This window comes from Amblyomma mixtum, chromosome 5 (genome assembly GCF_055824585.1).
Source record: "Amblyomma mixtum isolate Tamu chromosome 5, ASM5582458v1, whole genome shotgun sequence".
Classification (NCBI taxonomy): domain Eukaryota; kingdom Metazoa; phylum Arthropoda; class Arachnida; order Ixodida; family Ixodidae; genus Amblyomma; species Amblyomma mixtum.
Window position 1 is genome coordinate 125,487,075 of NC_143016.1, and position 20,633 is coordinate 125,507,707.

At 47.3% G+C, this 20,633-nt stretch overlaps 1 protein-coding gene across 2 annotated transcripts in view; it reads left to right on the forward strand.

The window, feature by feature from the left end:
• Positions 1-20,633, forward strand: part of Atg9 (autophagy-related protein 9) — a 42,048-nt gene that overhangs the window by 2,334 nt on the left and 19,081 nt on the right. For both annotated transcript variants that reach the window (XM_089545975.1, XM_089545976.1), the window contains exons 2-11: positions 5,243-5,390; positions 6,320-6,363; positions 7,318-7,382; positions 11,384-11,530; positions 12,092-12,227; positions 12,632-12,734; positions 13,413-13,656; positions 13,842-14,036; positions 15,222-15,296; positions 16,458-16,743. In XM_089545975.1, coding sequence (XP_089402101.1) covers positions 5,282-5,390; positions 6,320-6,363; positions 7,318-7,382; positions 11,384-11,530; positions 12,092-12,227; positions 12,632-12,734; positions 13,413-13,656; positions 13,842-14,036; positions 15,222-15,296; positions 16,458-16,743 — 1,404 coding nt within the window. In that variant the 5' untranslated portion in view covers positions 5,243-5,281. The remainder of the gene's footprint in view (positions 1-5,242; positions 5,391-6,319; positions 6,364-7,317; positions 7,383-11,383; positions 11,531-12,091; positions 12,228-12,631; positions 12,735-13,412; positions 13,657-13,841; positions 14,037-15,221; positions 15,297-16,457; positions 16,744-20,633) is intronic.

Consider the following 20,633-nt stretch of genomic DNA (forward strand, 5'->3'; position numbering starts at 1 on the left):
CTAGCTATGTGTACAGTTTAAGAACACCTGTAAAAATAGATTCAGGGTCCGGAAGGCCAGCACTGACAGGTTGTCATAGTTCACTAATGACTGTAGTGTTAAATGTTCACAATCCTAGTGTTTCTAAAAGATATTTCCCTATGATAATAGTGGGGGGCAGAGCTCGCGATTTGGGTAGTAATTTACATTTTCAATTAACAAGTAAAGCAGGTCTAGAGCCAATGATTGCACCGTGCTATGTTATAACTGGTGTGGATATACTACGCTCCATGCATTGGAGTGAGTGCAGTACATAGTATTATTTTTATTTTTTCTGGAAGAAACTCCAGGTGCCTTAACTTTTTATGTACCGTTGTTAATGTCATGCTCGTTATAGCCAGTGCATGTCGCCTAGGCTGCAATCACAGTGTGCATGAAGTTGCATTGAGTTGCTGTACTAACTCCACATCACGTCTTTGATGTTAGGGTTTGCAGGTGCCTTTACTACTAAGAAAATGACACTGCCATATGAATTAACTGTTTTAAATTGTTCATCGGTGTTTCTGAATGCCACAGCCAGGCATTCGCTTTTTTTGGCAGGTTGCTTTAGACTGACGAAAAGAAACATGTTCTATAAAAGTCAGTGGGCTGTCCCTTCGCTTAATTAGCCTGGTGAGAGCCAGGAATTCTGCTCATGCAGGACATTGTGCATGCAGTTTTGGCCTCCATTGTGGAGTGTGTGAAGCACGGAAAGAACAGTTTGATAGTTGTGAAAACTACATCTCATCCTCATTGATTGGCAATAAACAGCAAAATTGCATAGTCAATAACTCGATGGGAACACATTGTTAGATGCCCCTTATGGGTGGTGTTGGAGTTCTGTTGCTCTTATTTTGATGTCCTACTCTTTACCAAATTGCATTTTTTGCTGGGCAGTGCTGCTGAGTACATGTCACCATCACAACAGGTGGCACCACTCTCTTTGGGGCGGGCGTACCAATAGCCAAGCAGTCTGGCGGGTCTTATGTAAGGTTATAGAGCGGGGCTATGTTTCGATATGTCTTGGACAGTAAGGTGAAGTCATTTTAGAATGACTGATATCAGTAGAATCTATGCACAAGCCAAAAATAAGTGCTAGGCAGTTTTAATCTGCATCTGATAAGATATGGCATATTTGGCATGTGTGTAATGCAAGCAACTTTTGCTGATCTTACCATGACAGCAGTGGAAGGTCCAAAAAAATATCTTCGCTTATCATATCAACAATTGCTTAGCTTTGGTAGGTGATGGCAACCTGTCCATATGGCATTTGCTCCATGGAGTGTAAATTCTGTGTGATCATGGCATTTAGCAAACATTCAGCTTGTGAAAAGGGCTTGTAAATATATCTGTTCGTGTTTGAGCAGTGCTGATGTTAGTTGCCTGAGTAGTTCGAGCTTTGGTTGTTACTCGCTATGCAAAGACATACTTTTTTCTTTCGTTTAATGCCTGTAGAAGCGTCACTTGATGTCCATTTAAATGTGCTGCTTGGACTTTAAAGAGTTCATTATAGCTCTCATGGACATGTCCCAAACAGGCAGCCCATTTTTTTTTTTTAGAGGGGATTATTGTCTTGTGAAGAGATTCAGAGGTTGTGCTTGAGCTGCGGATATATTTCCTCCTGATTTAGTGGTTTGGTGATGATAGAAACATCCTCATTTGGGCTGGTTGCTATGATAACTACAATCTTTTCAAATATCTAAAATGTGTGAACAGATGTGTTACTGTAGGGGTAGTGTTTGTAAATGTAGTACACATCCCTGCAATGTTTGGAGCAGGTTAGAAGGTTGCAGCTTTCAGTGCCTGCTGCACTGCAACACATCTTCCATCTCCTTATGTAAACAAGTGCATGTATTTTTGCATGCAAACTTGGCAGGATCTTTTGGCAGTGGCAATGTGCTTAAAGTCCAGCACAGGTTTATTCAGGCTGCAAAATAGGTTTTTCTGAGCATGCATCAAAATCTGTTCTGTTATACGGGGTCCATCCATGGTGCAGTTGTAGCCCCAACACTTCTCACAAGTTTTTAGTGCTCCATTTCAATGTGTTACACCCCTTTTTGCAGTTCTTATTGGCAGGACTGATCATGAGGAACGATATTACACACTAAATTAAATATTTCAGTGGTTGCATGTTTATTGAATGCTGATGTCACAGGTGGGCGAGTGAGGATTAAGTTTATTTTGGGAGGGCTGCAGTGAGTGCTTTACGATGTGAGAAATGCGTTGGCACTCACGTGAGCACCTTGTCGTGCAACACGTTTGCGGGCAGCGTCCCGACAGCATTCGTGCTGTGTTTGACCTACCACATGTTTGTGGCTCTGGGCTCCTGCTTACACGGAGCATTGTGAGCACTGCCCTTCGCCCCGGCTGCATTCGTGGTCCTCCTGTAACGTGATGTGCTGCCACATTGCTGCTAGCAGCTCTAACATAACTTTGGCATGCAGAATGCTGACTCGCTGCTCCTCATCGCACTTCCTCCTTTGACATTCACTTGCGTTCCATCCAGCGCATGTGCCGATGCTTGGTGTTGACAGTGTGACTGCCACTGCGAAGCATGGGCTGGTAATGTTCTGCGTAACAGCTGATGCTATAAAGCAGGCCCATTTCGTTAGCGGAACATTTCTTTCTGCCCAAGTTGACTGCAAGCCAGTGCTTAGTGCAACTGCGTTCATCGTGACCATGGTGCAACAGGGCTAGAGTCGCATTGAATTTGCTTATAAACCTGCAAGCGCCACATTGCGAGCACTACTTTGTTCCCAAGCCACATTAATTTCGTCGACTAACTAGCTTGCCACTGCGCCATACTTGGTCAGCCTCTGTTCAGATCAACTCATACCGCATGAAATGCCCGTTATTTACAAACTACAAGTTTAAAATGCTGTTTGCATTGGTTTCCATAGTATTAAGGGAAGAAACAACTTTTTTCTGGGCTCTTCCACCTTCCTGGTCCATTTATGCTAAACCCTGTTGCAGTCCAGAAAAGTTCTCTCTTGTGTAAGTTGGCATGTTATCCCAGCAGAGTTCCTAATTGAGCTCATGTTGCAAGAGTGCTGCAGACTTGCGTAGTGTGCTTGAGCGATGCACTCCCCCTAGAGACATAGCGGTAGTTAGTCACAGCTGCTAGGTTTTAGAAGCAGTGCAGTTGCGAAAGTAGGGCAACATAGAGCTACGTACAAACGACGTGCACATCTGCACATTACCAGGAAACCATCAGCAGTTGTGTAATCCTTTTTTTTTTATTGCTGCATGCTTTTCAGCTGCTCTACGAAGTGTGACGCTACACAAGGGCGCGACTAATGGCAGCCTTTATGCGCGCAATAGCATTGGCAGCATTACAGGGGACTGCTGCTTCGGAGTACGATTACTCGAGTAGAGACTTGGCGAGGGAGTAGTCGCATTATGGAAAATGACATTTGGATGCGATGTGCGGAATTCATAACACGTTCTTGTGCGTGCACTATCTGTACATAGCATTGAACCACTTGCCTCCTTTGTTGCTGCAGAAGAGACCTTTCATTTTGATGGGGACTTTGCCGAGAGCATTGTTCTCGCATTGTGATAATCTATGATTAGATCTGTGGCTCCACACAATGAGCCAGTGGCTTCTAGGCTGAATAGTGTCACTTCGTTCACTTGAGATAGCAAAAGTATTATCCAGAAGAATTGCCATCATAAGTTTATGTATAATTAGATAGCTGGAATTTAAGTTATAAGCATGGAGACATCATTTCAGTGCTTTCCTGTAATTGTCGGTGAGAAGTCATCAGTTTGTGTAGTAAATTAAATGTAGTAAGTACATTAAAGTGTAGTAAATGAAAAGATGTGAAAAGATTTCGACATTTGTACTGGATGAATAATTTTTAAACAAATGGCTGTCTATATAGTTATACTGTTGTCCTGTATATGTTGCTTAAACTGGGCTTGTTTCTGCTTAAATTGTTGCCGAAAACGCATCAAAAATGCCGTTGTTACAAAAGAATGCACATTACAAGAACGGCAGCAAAATGTTTCTCTTGTGCTGATTGTTGCTTAGGGCTGAAGCATTATGTGCAACAGGTTAGAATACAGTGTTTTAAGGTAGTTTGCCTTGCTCTATTTTCGAGTTGAGTGTTCTTTTTCTCGATTTTTTTTCTCGGTCTTTATTGTACATTCTTTTTCAAGCACCAGTGTGTACTGCTTGAGATGGCTGCTCAATTTATGCCGCTGTTTCTTGTAGCCTTACAAAGAGTTTTTTTCCGCATTCTGCAATAGGTTTAGTGCATTGCCTTGAACTATTAGGAGCCTTTCCTAGAAACTTGCCAAGAGATATTTTTTGTGCTCTTCACACCACCTTTGAACTTCCATCATGCGTATTCATATGCGAGAAGCTGTATTTCTATCAGTAGTTTATTTCAGTCTGTAGTTACTGAAATTTGCTGAATCGTGTGCTTTGCACCGTCAGAGGTGTAAGCAAACCCAAGCTCTGTTTACCTGCTAGGCGATACATCAAACATGCGTATTCGGGATTCAGGGAGAACAGAGGAAGTGGGAACAGCAACAATAACTTGGAAATATGCAACAAGTCATTGCTCAAATGTGTCAATGCAGTCGCATGCTGCCTGTCCCTCTGTGCCTCAGTTGGCCTTGTACAAATCAGATGACTAACGGAGGCGCACTATAAATGGTTTGGTTTATTGGGGTTTAACGTCCCAAAGTGACTCAGGCTATGAGGGACGCCGTAGTGAAGGGCTTCGGAAATTTCGACCACCTGGGGTTCTTTAACGTGCACTGACATCGCACAGTACACGGGCCTCTAGAATTTCACCTCCATCGAAATTCAACCGCTACAGACGGGATCGAACCCATGTCTTTCGGGTCAGCAGCAGAGTGCCATAACCACTGAGCCACCACAGCGGGTGTAGGCACTATAAATGATGCAAGAAAACCTGCAACAGAAATCAGGTGAAAGGTGGTGCATGCTTTGTAGTTGTTTTGCTTTTTTTCTTTGTAAGGTGCTGAAATTAGCTGCCTAAAGTGTGCTTTACAAAGGGAAGCATTCTGGAAGTAACAACTTCTAGTCTTTCACCCATCGCGAGTGTATCTGTCTGTTGAGCACGAGGCTATAGGTGCAGCTATTGGTTATGGCAGCCTTGTTTTATCAGAAGCTGAATGTGTGTGCCAAAATGCTTGTGAACAAAGACTTGCAGTGTAGCTAATGGATCAAGGATGGTGAATCTCCTGACAGGTGGGCAGCAGTGGCAGAAGCGGCAGCAGTGCCAAGAAGATGGCCAGCCTGCAGACGGCCTACCGGGCGTTGCCGTCGGACGACACCGAACCGGAAGGGCCGCACGAGAGCAGCCTGCTCATCCACACCGTCCCTGACAGCAGCCGCAGTGAGTTTGTGCATGGCGCAGGCATCAGTGCCGTACGAAAACGAGGCTACTTGGTACATAGCAAATGACAGTCAACTGTGGAAGCGGGTGAATGGAGGTCAAAGGAAATATTGACACGCCCGTGTCATCTTCCTCCTTCCTTTGTTAGGCTTCTCAGCTACAAAACAGTTTCGGATGTTCTAGTATGGTTACAGCTCTAAAAAGTTGTGGGTGTGTTTTTTATTTTTAGTATTTCTCCATTAAGTAGTAATTGCTCTCACTAGGAAGAAATGGGCTTGGGCAGGGCATGCAATGCGAAGGTAAGATAACCGCTGTTCCTTAAGGGTAACGGAGTGGATACCAAGGGAAGGCAAAGGTAGCAGGGGGCAGCAGAAAGTTAGGTGGGCGGATGCCATTAAAAAGTCTGTGGGGATACAGTGGCCGCAACTGGCGAAGGACAGGATCATTTGGAGACATGGGAGAGGCCTTTGCCCTACAGTGGGCGTAGTCAGGCTGGTGGTGATGATGCTCTCTCTAGTGCTCCGGGTAGTCTCACCATGGGCGTTCAGTAATAGCAGAGTATGGGAAGGCACAGAAGTGCGCAGTAGTTGGAATTTGCAGCCTCCTGTGGGCCGCAGTGCTTCTCACTGCTTTCGTAGCTGTTAGTGGGACAGTAATGTTGCATAGCTCTTCTTTTTCCTAATTCCTCGCATAGTTTAATATTGGATTAGTGAAGCTGAAATTCCACCTTCAAAGGCACCTAGCCCAAAGACACAAAACCCATCCTTTGATTTTGTTCTGTGTCCGTATTACATGTTGCTATAACATTAGCATGCGTTATGCTCCAGAGGAAAGCAACATGACCATGTTTAGCTTGGCTTTGAGCGATGAGGAATTTGTGTAGAGACTTAACAGTTTTCTTTCCCTTTTTTTTTTTTTTTCATTTGCAGCAAGATGGAACCACGTGGAAGACCTAGACTCCTTCTTCACAAGGATATCCTTCCTATTTTCTCTTGCATGGTTGCGAATTCAGAACCGCTGGTTTTCGTGCTTTAGTACTTTTATTTGAAAATCAAAAGTTGCTTTGTGCAGATCCCACTATTGTAAAATCGCCACTGAATACAAATTCTACTTTTGTATTCCAGTGCTCCAAGGATGCTCAAAATCCAGAGCCATGTTTCACACATTTCCAGCTACAGTAGAATCTTGATCATACGATTCTAACGGGGTCTCAAAAAATATTCGGATCATCAAAAACTAAAAAGGAATCGTATGCAGAATTTACACAGATCTGTTTTCGGCTGATGGAGTTGGCGTAGGGCCACACGTCTGGCGATCGCGGCGATGTGCTGGTCATGTCGCTGCTCACTACTTGCTGTGTGCATCACACGACTGGTTGTCGGGGCTCACGTATGTTCGTATCGTCGAAAGTGGGGTGGGAGGTTATTCGTAACATTCCACACAATGCACTCTGGCCAGGACATTTTAAGAATTCGTATGAACCGGGATCATATCGAGTTTTTACTGTAGTAAATGTTCGATGTGCTCAGGGTGCTGATTTTTCAGCTGACCAACATTTTTCGGCATGCAAGCCAGATTGAGAATGTAAAAAGCTTCCATGTTTATTTCAAAACAAATGCATCTCGCTTGAGAAAGTTTAATTGCATTCAGCAAGATAACAAAAGGGAGAGCTTCATCAAGTCACTCTGATGGTGTTACCACGCCCTGTTTAATGTTTTCGTGTTGCGTCAAGGCTCTTGTCAGTGGCGCACAGCTTTCCTTTTTGTATATTTCTGGTGCACATGATTTCTTCCAGGCTGCAAAAGGTTTTAGTGAAGAGCTTATGCAGTGCAGTGCAGACTTGTTTCGTACAGTGAATGAATTGCAAAAGGACTTGCCTACCAGCCGAACCTGCAGTGTCTGTGTGCCCCTTGACAATGTGCTGCACGTCTACCAGTACCATCAGAACCATGGACTCGCCTGCATGATGCTCCACGAGATCTTGGAGCTTGTGTGAGTGTCCACCTCTGGATATATATCTCGTGTCCGTGCCTTACACATACATCTTTTTTGTTGTGATGGCTCTAATGAGGCCTAGGCCCTTTGCAAGATACGGTCAAGGAAGTCCGGATAAAAAGGAAAACCATGTTCACCATGCAGGGTGTTCACATGGGTCCACTGGCTGCTTGCTTTACATCTGCTTACTGGTCTGCACGTGATATAATTTTTTACCTTTTGGAAATCCTGAAATTGCAATTGTGCTGCCCACCAGACAAGAGGACTTGTCACGTTAGGCCTGTTTGGCGCAAGACTGGTGGGCTCATTTTCTTACCGTTATATAAGGCCCTATGAGTGGCCAGAATTGATCCAGGGCTTCTTGCCTAACTGACCCTCTCATAGATTGTAATTTTGTCATCATCGTCATCATTTAAACACCTGTAAAGGCATGGGGCATTACATAAGGGGTGGGAGTAGCAAATCGAAATAACACGAACGCAGATGGCCAAAACGGAAGCAGTGATCAATCAAATGCACTCGGTTAGGAAGCGAACAGTTCGGAAGTTCAGCGACAGAAGGCACTGTCGTGAAAAGGAAGAGATATCAACATTTTGTAGTGTTGAGATGACATATTAGGCGTTCTTTGAATATAATTTTATGCTGTGGAGTTAATCTGACTCTCAAAGCAAGTGAGAGCCAGCTTTCTGAAGTGTAGAAGCTTTTACCTGGCCTGGTGCTTTGCAGGTCTTTGACCCCATCTTCATTCAGGTCGAAAGCGAGTTATCCATGGCCCTCTGGCTCAGCTTTCCTTGTGTCATTCAAACCAAATCATCACCATTGAATGCAGTGGAACACTAATACCCCTATCACACTAGATTTAATGTCATTCGGTCTCTTTCGGTGCTACACAGTAAAAATGTTTGCAGATGATAGCAATGAGATTCAGTGGGTCAAAAAGAAATTTTACAATTAAAGGATTTCAGCATGCACAAAAGGTGTAAGAAATTCTAGTGCAGTATTTTAAAAATGGGTGAGAACATTTCTGAGCAATATTGTTGGCTTCAAATATTAGTTCCGGCCATTCTGCAGTACTTTAGCCATCAAAAGCCAAGGCAAATACAAAGTCAACCATGAATCCGATGAATGTGAACAAAATGGTTGACAAGGCTGAGTGCGGTGACGCACGGAGCATGGGAATGACTTCCATGGGTGGAGTGTTCAGTTACAGCTTTAAGTAATTCCAGGCTAAACGTACATAGAACACCAACAAGAAACGCTCAACCCAAAAAATAATCTATGGTCGCAGATAGGGCCGTGCTTCACAGCCGCTGCTGTTGGCTCCTGCTGAGACAGTGATAGCTATCCACAATAACCTCTAGTGCGAATAACTTTAGGTCCAAATTTAACATTTTCTTTTTTAACAGAACTGTATAAAGGTAATTTCTAACGTTGGCGGTGCGCACCCTTGTTTGTGCTGGGTATCTGGTGTCCAGAGCATATATTCTATTAGAGATAGAATGCCAATGAGTTCCCCAAACTCATTCGAACCTAGTGATATGAAATGTGCCCGTGTAGCAACTAATTAAAGGGACACTGAGGAGAAATTGAAGTTGGCTTGTATCGACAGAATACCAGCTCCTGATTACAAAAACGCCACTCATACTGACAACAAAGCTCTTGTAACGTAGAAAAGAGCAAGAACCAAAATACAGGTATCGCCGCCACAGGCCAAACTCGCAAGTACAAGCGTCATGACATCATATAACAAAACAGTGTTGCTGGAACCAATGGTTCTAGCAACGCTAGGACACGAGAAGCACAAATCACTGAGGCGCAGCCAATGCATGCGCAAATCTCCTTGACGTCGCCGGATGGCGCCACGCGCCGGGCAGCTACGCGCTCCCCTGAAGCATCGGGACCAATCAGCGCCTGCTCGCCGGTGTTAGGCGGGCTCCCGGTATTCCGCTAGCGGTATCAAGGTACATGGTATGCTAAAGGTGTCTATTTGCGAGAACTTCGTTGACGACTTCGAGAACGAGATCCATCGTAACGCTCGCAAAACGCCTGTGCAAACGTAAGCGAAGAGACTGTAGCGACGGCCGCAATAGCCGATAGATGCCTTCAACGTGCGGCCGGCGGTAGCTTTCTTTTCGGCTGCTGCTAGGCCGCACTGCTGGCAGCCAGAAATCACTGAGTCTGCATCACGTCGTGTTTCACGTCACTTAGTCCTCTGTCGTCATAGCCGAATCCCAAGTTTGAATCACAGCGGCGGGAAAAACCTTTTCAACTTCGAATCCAAATTTCTTAGAAATAAATGCATTTTTCGCTGCCGGCCAAGTGGCAACAAAGCCATGACATGCCGAACTATCGGATTTTGCTATAAAAAATATATTTATAGTGCTCTCCTCAGTGTCCCTTTAATGACATTGGGTGCTAATACCATTCCGACATTAAATTTGCTAGGTTGAGAGGGGTATAACTTGAAGATGGTTACCCACATTTGATATGGTGTGGCATGGGCAGCCGCTAGCCGTGCCTCGTGCGAAATGTAAAAAAAAAACTGACCATAAGGTTTTGTACGGCTCGAAACGTGGCTTTAATCACCACCACAACGCATTCACCGTTCACAAAAACTTGCACGACTGTTCTAGCTAACCCTCGATATGTCTATTTCTTGCTGAAATTGTCTACCGTGCTAGAAGAAAACCAGTGTTTCAGTGGGACCATGTCTGCCTTGCATTTCGTTTCGTGGTGTTATTTCATCCTCGTTTATTTAATCGCCTGTTCTCTCCGATAAAATAAGCCACCGGCTAGAAACACCAGTGTTGGGTGAAGTGTTTCTTCTTTGGTCCAGTTGTCTTTGCGCCAACATTGTAGGAGAAACAGGAAGACGTCTCTGAATCCCTGGCTTGCACTACAATGTCGCTGTCGGTTAGAAGGGCTTCATTTTCTGCCCTTAGCGCCGTCGTGCTGCCGGTGTTGAAGCACTTCTAGTTTCGATAGTTTTGATGCTTTAAAAGTTTCTTTGGAGTGTTCAATCTGTAAAGTCGGGTGAATTTGTGCTAGGCACCAGCCAGTTGCTGGTTGTTGTGCTGTCCTCTGTGCTCCTCTTCAATGCCACATTCACTTGGCCCTATAAACTGCGTGGAACAGCTGCTCGTTTGGTGCTTGCAAGAATCATGATGTGCTGCTTGAGGTTGAGTAGCTCAGTCGCAAGCTTATTCTCAGTTTCGTTTAAGGGGGGACACTGGTCTTTGAGATCAAAAAATGACCAAGAAATCGGTTTTCAAAAAATCACATTTGTGGAATGTACGGTTACTATTTTCCAACTGTATCAATTTCTTCCTTCACGAAAGCAACATATTGACCATAATATTAAATTCAGATCATCGTGTGGGCTGAATTTATGCAGGAGCAGACAGTTTAATGGCATGAAAATTTTGGACATCTGGCTGTCTTAGTATGTCAATATCTCAACATCTAGGACAGCTAGAGATGTTGTATTATTTGCTAAGGGAAGCTGAAGGCACAGTGTGTGCAATAATCAAAGCAGATTTGTTCACTCGCACTTCAAAAATTTATAATTTCGCAATGTTTATCGATGCATTGAATTCACACCTTGAACATTGATATTCCAAGTGCTGTAAAATTACTAATGAGGGTAAAACGGAAAAACTGCTTTGATGATTGCACTCTTTGCTCACCATACTACGCAGCCATGGATTAAAAATGATTTTTTATTGAGCAGTTTTTTTTGCACCGAGGTACTAATGAATGACTAATTAAAATTAACCATCTTGGGAACCGACTAATTTATAAGAAAGATAATTTCATTGTTGAAATCAGTATAAAAAACTGAGCAAGGTGGTAGAGTTTCATTATTGTTGGACTAAAAATAAGGAAAATAGGTCTAAGACCAGTGTCCCCCCTTAAAGCAGACTGCGCACTGTAGTGCGAATGGTTGGTGGTGTGCGTTGCTTGGTTTAGCTACAGTGTTCTCTCCTGTCCCTGTGCAGCAAGTTCCTGTTTGTGGTGCTGTTCTCGACGTTCCTCATCAAATGCGTGGACTACCAGGTGCTGTTCAAAAACAAGCCACCACCCCACAATGGCACCAAGGTCACCGTGAATGATGTGGTCATCCCTGGCGGGCAGTGCATCGCCAGGTCTGGTCCTCTTCTCTCTCGCACACCTTTTCGAAGGGTATTTGCTTTGCTTCTTGCACGTAGGGCTCTTGTGCCACATGTGCCACGGACGTGGGTAGAAGTAAAGCCTGTGCCATTTCTATTGCTTGTGCAGACCGGGAGTCTGGTGCTCTGTAAAGGCACATGGTGCTCTGTAAAGGCACATGGTGCTCTGTAAAGGCACATGGTGCTCTGTAAAGGCACATGGTGCTCTGTAAAGGCACATGGTGCTCTGTAAAGGCACATGGTGCTCTGTAAAGGCACATGGTGCTCTGTAAAGGCACATGGTGCTCTGTAAAGGCACATGGTGCTCTGTAAAGGCACATGGTGCTCTGTAAAGGCACATGGTGCTCTGTAAAAACACCGACATTATACATTTGGAGATATGTTTGAAATATGGGGAGTTCTAATTAAGGGGGACCTTTTCAATAAACTCGGGTGTCAGTGTAATCTAAATACAGGAATGCACTGTAACTGCTCACCTGAGCTGGCATAGGAGGCGTATGAAGCCATTGACTCCTCCTGTCCTGCTGGTATGTGCAGCTTTGGGTTCTTCACGTGGCTGAGCCTGGTGGTGGCCTGGCTGTATTGGGTGTTCCGGGCCATCCGTGTCGCCTGCCACCTTGTCCAGTTCCTCGAGATACGCGCCTTCTACGTGCACGCCCTACACATCTCTGCCGTGAGTGTGCCCTTGCTCTTCCTCCTCCCATTTGATCACACTCCTTGGCGATGCTCAGTGACTGTTTTGCGAGATCTGCGGGCCTGGCTTAACACCGTGACTTGCCTCACAATCTGAATCATTGGTGCTAAGAAAAATACCGCAGTTTGGTAGCACCCAATAATGCGGCAGTCTCAGTTTGTTTTATCGCCTCCAGCGTTCCTTGTGTGTACTTCGAAATATTTTGTAAGTTCAGTATAGATAAGTGTCTTGCCACCCTCCACAGGAAGGATGTGATGGCAAAAGAAGCTTTTGGAGGGTCAGTAAGTATTTCACTTGCCTGCTGTTTCCATTTCTTCCTCTGCCCTTTGTTGGTTCTGTGTGTGTAGCTCACTTTGTATTGCTTTGTTACTGCTCCTTTGCAGAGTGACCTGGACAACATGACCTGGCATGAGGTGCAGCGGCGGGTGCTTGAGGTGCAGAAGGAGCAGCAGATGTGCATCCACAAGCAGGAGCTGACTGAGCTCGGTGAGGTCCAGCACCAAGTACACCATCCCATTCTCTATCTGTGTAGCATTGACCGCTAAGATTTCAATTATTTTGTGTTAGTGTGGCCTTCTCAACAGTAAGACAATAGAAGTTTTCTAAAGTTCACTGAGGCTTTGTATAGGAAGACTAGTATGCACAGTGCATGTGCCGCAGTGTGCTGTCATTGGTGTTGACTTTTTTTCTTCCTTCCGTTAGCTGTTAATGCTCCTGTGTAGAGTGCCCTGCACAACATGACCTGGCATGAGGTGCAGTGGCAAATTCTGTGGATCTGTGACATTGATGTTGGTGTCCGCACACATCGCAGGAGGTGGGGAAAGGGTAGGAGAGGAGCAGAAGTATGGGGGAGGAAGTAGCAGGTGCTTCAAAGCAATGGGTGCAGTTCCACAGTGTGGGGTGGTGAGAACAAGAGGGAAGCACTGCATTGCAGAGGAGCAGCGCAGGGGGGTGAGGGATCTGGCAGCTGCAGTGCAGTGCAAAGTGTGAGGGTTCACAGCTGCAATGCTACGCAGAGGGGAACTTGCATTATGAAACATGGCGCAAACATTGTCAGTCTCCTTTTTGTTTTAATGTCCTGCCCCAAAGTTTTGCCACCCTCCCCACAAAGGGGAGCCTTCCTCGGGCGGGGTTCATTCAGTGGATCCCTCCCTGCGTGTGCAGACATCTACAACCGCATCCTGCGCTACAAGAACTACATGGTGGCCCTGGTGAACAAGGATGTGCTGCCCCTGCACTTCACCCTGCCCCTGCTGGGCCCCGTGGTGTACCTGACCCAGGGGCTCAAGTACAACCTGGAGCTCATCCTCTTCTGGTTCCCGGGGGCCCCCTTTGAGAACACGTGGCACCTGCGCGAGGAGTACAAGCGGCCCGCCAACCGGGAGCTGCTCGCGCAGCAGCTGTCCAGGTGAGTCTCCTTCTTTATTACGGTGAGATCTCCTTCTTTGTTTGGTTTCCCTTTCCCCCATGCTGCAATAACAGCACGATCAGGGCAGGCTCTTTTGGAAATCGCCAAAGAAAAATGGTGGGAGTGCTCTGCACCCTTTGCTGTGTTTGTTTTTCCAATTCTCTCTGCCTTGGTGTGCCACGCAGGCGCATCCTCTTGGTGGGCCTGGTGAACCTGGTGCTGACGCCCCTGGTGCTGGCCTTCCAGGTGATGTACTTCTTCTACAGCTACACAGACCTCATCAAGCGCGAGCCGGGCGTGCTGGGCCTGCGCACCTGGTCTCCCTATGGCCGGCTCTTCCTCCGCCACTTCAACGAGCTCGACCATGAACTCAACACCAGGTGCGCAGTCGTGTTCTCCTTCTTGAGGGCCGTTTCCAGTCTTTGGTCTTTACACAGAATATAGTAATGCAGTCCTTTTCTTGCATTGTTGTTGCTGTCAGTGACAAAAACAAGTAATGTTATACTTGTTCTGTTATGTGCTCTAAAGAAAGTAAGATTTCTTGTATCTCCTGTCTCTCTGTCATAGTTCTATTTTATAAATTGTCAAATGAGCCGCCGCAGTGGCTCAGTGGTTATGGTGCTCGGCTAGTGACTCAAAAGGACTGGGTTGAATCACAGCCACGGCAGTCTCATTTTTGATGGAGGCAAAACGCTAGAAGCCCATGTATTATATGATGTCAGTGCATTTTAAAGAACCCAGGATAGTCTAAATTACCCAGACCTCTTTAATACGGCATTCCTCATAGCCTGAGTTGCTTTGGGAAGTTGAACCCCATAAAACCAAAGAAGGGGCAATTGTAAAATATTTCGCATTCAATTCAGTGTTCAAAGCCATCTTTTAGAGTATTCTTGCTTAGTTAAGAACAGTGTGGACCCGGCTGATACCCATGTGCATCAATGCCATCGTTCATTACTGGCACATCAAGCGATTGTCCAGATGGCCCTACTCAAACCTTAACTGCTTGTCACAGAGCCAGGCGTGCACCTCTGCAATATGTCTAATGGCAGGCGTGGCTTAAAATGGATGGCCGCATCTTGGTCGTTAGTCGAACCACTTAGATTGTTTCACTTTTCTGAGCTTCACACCCACGGTGTTCATATCAGTCGGTGGCGACAACAGCTGTTGGCCACACATCAGCCAGTCACACGAGCCCGGCTGAGAGTTTGCCTCGCTTCCATCCGCATAGTTCTACCATTCTTCCATTATGCCAGAACTATGTGCTTTTCGACGTTTGTGTGGTGAAGCCACCTCATAGGTGACACAGCTTGTTAAGGATTCCACTGCTACTGCATTGCGCCGTAAACGGTGCCGAGGAGGCTATTCATTCACGAAATGAATTTACTTTGATGCAGCCGGTTCTGGCCAGTTTGTGTTAAGGTGATTCAATAATTTTAACTCGGTTATTCAGTACTTCTTCCACATCCTGTAGCTCGAGTTGATGATACTTTGCTATATTAAGTGTTGTAAAAAGATGTTATCACACTGTTCAGTGTGTGTGATCTTGCCCCACGAATGTGTCCCAGGTTGTGCCGTGGCTACCGACCCGCCTGCCAGTACATGAGCATCTTCTCCTCACACATTGTGATCATCCTCGCAAAGTGAGTGGGCACTCTTGGTGGCATCTCTTCCGGCACAGGCTGACCTGGATGTATGCAGGGGTGGGAGTGCTGCACCGATTGCACCAACCTGCGCCATTGCATTAGACCTGCTGCATGCTGCTGCTAATTCATGGTTTTTGATGAAATTGCACCATGGTTGCACCAAACTACTATTCCAGCTACCAAGAGACATGGCTTATACGATCTCCAGTGTCATGTCTATTTCAGAAAAAAAAAAAATGAAACTTTTGGACTGAAAGTGTCGGAAATATTGGTCGCAAATATGTACACGTTCCTAATGAGCTGTGTGCAGTTCCTCAACGAAGTCTATTTTGGGAGTCCGAAAAATCTGTCATCTACTGTAGTGAGTTAGATTTGTACAATCCCGTATGGTAATCCAGTGGAACGTACTGGAACATCCTAGAAGATGACTCATGCGTACCATACAAGGGCAGTGGAACCGGTTGCAGCCGGAGGTTTGGTGGGAAAGTCGTTACCACGATCTCTCAGTGGTTATAGTGCTCGACTGCTGACCCGAGAGTCACTGGTTCAATCCTGGCCACTGTGGTTGCATTTTGATATAAGTGAAGTGTTAGAGGCCTGTGTACTGTGTGATTTCAGTGCACACTAAAGAACCCCATATGGTCGAAATTATCCGTACCCCTTCACTACGGCGTCCCTCATAGCCGAAGTTGCTTTGGGGCATTAAACGCCAATAAACCAAACCAGAACATTAAGCACTCATTGTACACACCATAGCAGGCAGCTTAAATGGCATTGCATTTTCTTGTAATTAGGAAGGCCCCCAAGCTTTTCTCGAGCTATTGTGCCACTAATAGTGCCTAAAAATGAGCAGAGAATGCCATTACCTAAATTCCGGCAGTGAGGCACTTGAAATACCAGGCCTGTTCAAGCCAATCTGCCTGAACATTGCATCCAGTTGCATCCAGGATGGCACCTTCCACGGCAGGGAAAACTCTACTCACGGCAACAATGTCTACTCGTGACAAATTTATAATTGGAGTAGTCATCTATGGACTTGTATCAATCATTAATGTGTACACATCCCTGTAAGGTGCACGGCTGTTCAGCAGTCTAAAATATCGTGCAGGTTTGAAATATCGAGAGTCCAGTGAACCTGTCCGTGGCCTATGCTTGCAGGAATGTGACGTTCTTTGCGGGCTCCCTGCTGGCGGTGCTGCTTCTGCTGACGGTGATTGATGAGGACGTCCTCGCCGTGGAGCACGTGCTCAGTGTCATCACGGTACTGGGTGTGGTAGTGGCGGGTGCCCGGGCCCTCATCCCCGACGAGCACCTGGTGTGGCGGCCCGAGCGACTCATGACCAACATCCTGGCCCAGATCCACTACATGCCCGACCACTGGAAAGGCCTGTGCCACACCACGGTGGTGCGGGATGAGTTCGCCCACCTCTTCCAGTACAAGGCCGTGAGTGCTCTCCCACTGGCTCTCTCTCGTGCACTTGGTACGGACACTGGCCTCCTGCTCTCCGAGGGCGTAGGGGTTTTCCGACAGTTCTTTGTGGAACTGCAAGGCTCCTTGGAGTGCTTGCTGGGTTCTGAGAGCACACAAATCCTTGCATGTTTCAACCCCCACCTGTCCTCTGCCCACTCTATTTTGGGACTACAGTAGAATCTCGATGATACGATTACGGTTGATCCGAATTTCGCAATGATACGAATTTCAAGTGTTTTGGATGGTCTACGTTATATAGAATACGCTATGATTTGGGATTATACGAACAGTTTCTCAAGCCTTCGCGGATGATACAAACGCGCCAATGGCCGGCGCACGCGAGCGGGGCGACCAGGGCGACGCGGCTGGTCTCGGAGGGGGAGAGTAGCCACCATGGCTAATGCGCGGTAGCTGGCCCTTTCCACGCCCGCTTCCCTTGACCTCCACTCTCCGCTGGCTGAGCGGCCACTGGCCCTCCTCTCCACACCGGTCTCCCTTCTTCACCTCCACGTCTTTTCAAGCCCGCTTCCCTTCACCCTCTGCCGGCCGAGCGGCAGCGGCCACAGGCCCTCCTCTCCACACGCCTCCTTTCACCTCCACGCCGCCGCCGCCGCCTAGCATAAAGTGCGCTCGGCACATGGCTCGGCACGAAACCTGCCTAGCCAGGGCGAGTCACGTGCCTGACAACTCTGCGTCGCCCATTTCCTGGCAGCCATCGGCGTACGCTAGTTTTGTTTTCTTTCTTTTTTCGCTATGCCGTGCTTTCGCGCAGGGCGACCCGATCTGAAAGGAAAAGCCGAATCGCCATCACAGGAAGCTGCATGCTGCATGCTGCTACATGCGTCTGTTCAGTGTTCGCTGCTGCTGCTGCCCTGTGCGTTTTGCAACGTGGACTACCTGAACCTGACTGGCGGAAGTTTAGTGCGCGCGGAAAGACCGAAGCGTTTGCTGTTCGACATGTCGCGAAAACGGAAGGCCCTTTCGTTTAAGGAGAAAATTGAAATACTCAAGAAGGTCGACGAGAACCCGAAGAAGAAACGTGTCGAGTTGGCGAAGGAGCTAGGCATAGCACCGTCGACGCTGTGCACCATTGTTGGGCAGCGAGACGTTGTGATGAAGAATGCCCAGCACTTCGGCGTGAACGTGAAACAGGCGAAGACTGCTACACACGTGAAGCTGGAAGAGGTCCTGCTGACATGGTTTGCCGAAGTTACAGCGGCCGGCGTCAACGTGGACGGCAAGGTGCTACGCGAGAAGGCGGACAACATTGCGCTTTCCCTGGGAATCGAAAATTTCCAAGCTTCCGGGGGATGGCTGCATCGTTTTAAAGAAAGGCATGGACTTGTCTACAGAGTCGTTAGCGGTGAAGGAAAAAAAGTGGACCAGTCAGCTGTCAGCGACTGGCTGAACACGCTGCCGGCGCTGATTTCAGACTATGCACCGCGCGACATATTTAATGCTGACGAGGCGGGCCTCTTTTTCAATTTACAACCAGAGAGGAGCTTATGTGTGAAGGGCCAGGCTTGCCAGGGCGGCCAAAAAAGTAAGGAGAGAATCACCGTGCTTTTTTGCGTGAATGCCGACGGCTCGGAGAAAATTAAGCTTACCGTCATAGGCAAGTCCAAACAGCCGAGGTGCTTTCGATCGGCAGGACGTTTACCTTGCTTTTATAAAGGGAACAAGAAAGCGTGGATGACCGCGGAATTTTTCCGCGAGTTCCTCACGATCCTGGATCGAAAAATGGCTGCAAAAAACCGAAAGATCTTGCTTTTCTTAGATCAGTGTTCGGCGCACCCAAAGGAAACGACTTTCAACAACGTCACCGTAAGGTTCCTGCCTGCCAACACTACCAGCCATTTGCAGCCACTGGACGCTGGAATAATTCGGAATGTGAAGCATCACTTTAAAGGACTCTTAGTAAGGCGTCTCCTGGCAAAGATTGATCGCAAAGATGAGAATTTGCGGATCAGCCTGCTCGATGCGTTGCATTTTTTGGCCATGTCCTGGGATAATGTGACCTCAGACACCATCGCGAACTGTTTTCGCAAATGTGGGTTTAAAACGGGACGCGACGTGGCTCCGACGGGAGAAAATGAAGAGCCCGATGAGGACTTTCGAATTGAAGGCTGGGGGAGTCTGCAAACTGAAGCTTCCGCACACGACTTCGTCACCGCGGACGACAACGTTGCGACCTGCGGGTTAAGATCCATTGAAGAGTTGGTCGACGAAGTGAATGAAGTCGAGACCGAGAGTAATGATGGTGAAGACGCCGACGGTGAAGACGCCGACGAGTGCGATCAGCTGCCGCCGACGTCAGAAAGCCTTAACGCTCTCGATGTTCTGCGCCGCACCGTAAGTGCCGGCAACGTGAGCGACAAAACCGCTGCACGATTTTATGCCTTTCAGGCCTGTCTCGTCAACGACCTCGAGGGCAAAAAAGTGCAAGCGAGCATAACTGACTTTTTCGGCCGGAAGTAGCCGTGGCCGGCTGATCCCGGGCCGTCTCCTCGCCCAACGCCGCCTCTCCTCCTCCTCTTCTCTCAAAGCTGCTTCGGCAGCTTTTTTTTTTTCAACGGTCCCTCTCGGGGCCACCAATCGCGCTTCGGCAGAGCATGCAGGCGTGATGCTTCCCGCTGTCTCTCACTCGAGTTCCTCTCTCTACACCAAGTGTGTTCATTATCATGTCGAGATTTACTTGTTTTGGCTCATACGAATTCGGGGTGATACGAATATTTCGCGTGCTCCCAAGGAATTCGTATCATCGAGATTCTACTGTAATTGTATTGTCGATTGCTTATAGCAGACTGTTTCACTGTGTACAGTCGAGCCCGCTTATAGCGAACATGATCATCACATACTGTTTATTCGTTATGTCCAGATATGTTTGTAGTGAGTGGTCTGGTTATACCGTATTTACCCAATTCCAACGCGCACCTTTTTTCGGGGAAAATACGTCTCAAAATCGCATGCGCGTTGGATTCGAGTGCAAACCGAAACTGCCCCATAGCTGCCCATCGTCATCGCCATTATACGATGTGGGAGCTCACTAACTGCCGGAAAACATGGGAGCACGTTTGCTCGTAGTTTTTTGCGTCGCAGGAGCCGTTTTCAATCGGTGTGGAGCTTGTCATTGGTCGCGTGCTCAGCGACCACGGACCACGTTCACGGCGACGGTATCCCGTGCACTGCCGCGGGCGGACGCCTCATCACTGCCTTTGCACGATCGAGATACGCGGCTTGAAGAATATGTTGATGAAACAACGGCTGTCGGAAACGCGTCATTTCGGCGGTAAAGTTCCAAAAACGATGAGAGTGCTTTCTGTTTTGCGGCCGATTCTCTGACAGAGATTACATCGTCCGCAGGCGGGGCACGCCGCGCCGCTGACGAGGTCGTGCATCATGCCGATCTAACAGATAACAGTGCTTCCGCGCTCGTTTTTACGCTTGTTTTGGCCGTCGAACATCTTTATCTTTCGCTCAGATGCACTGACGAAGTCATGGATGCTCCGCAAGCTTGAAGGATCCAAATGGTGCATCGCCGCTGCAGCAGTTACGCCTAGCAGCACACGAACCTCCCGTCACCGGAGCTCTCTGCTTGCGCTTGGGGCGTCTTCCTTTATACTGATGCTTTGTCAGGAACTTGCGTGAAAGAAAATCTCGTTTCTCAGTCACATCCATAGCGGAGAAAGGAGAAAAACCCGGGCAGAAGCGTTGGTTCATGTCTCGGTGGCGGCAGAACGAAGAAAGAACGTGTGCGTCCGACCGTGCGGTGGAATGCTCGTAGCCAATGGAAGGTCTCCGACCGTACCACGTGATTTGAAGGGCCAGTCGCGACGCTCGATTCGGGCGGGAAACTATCTTTT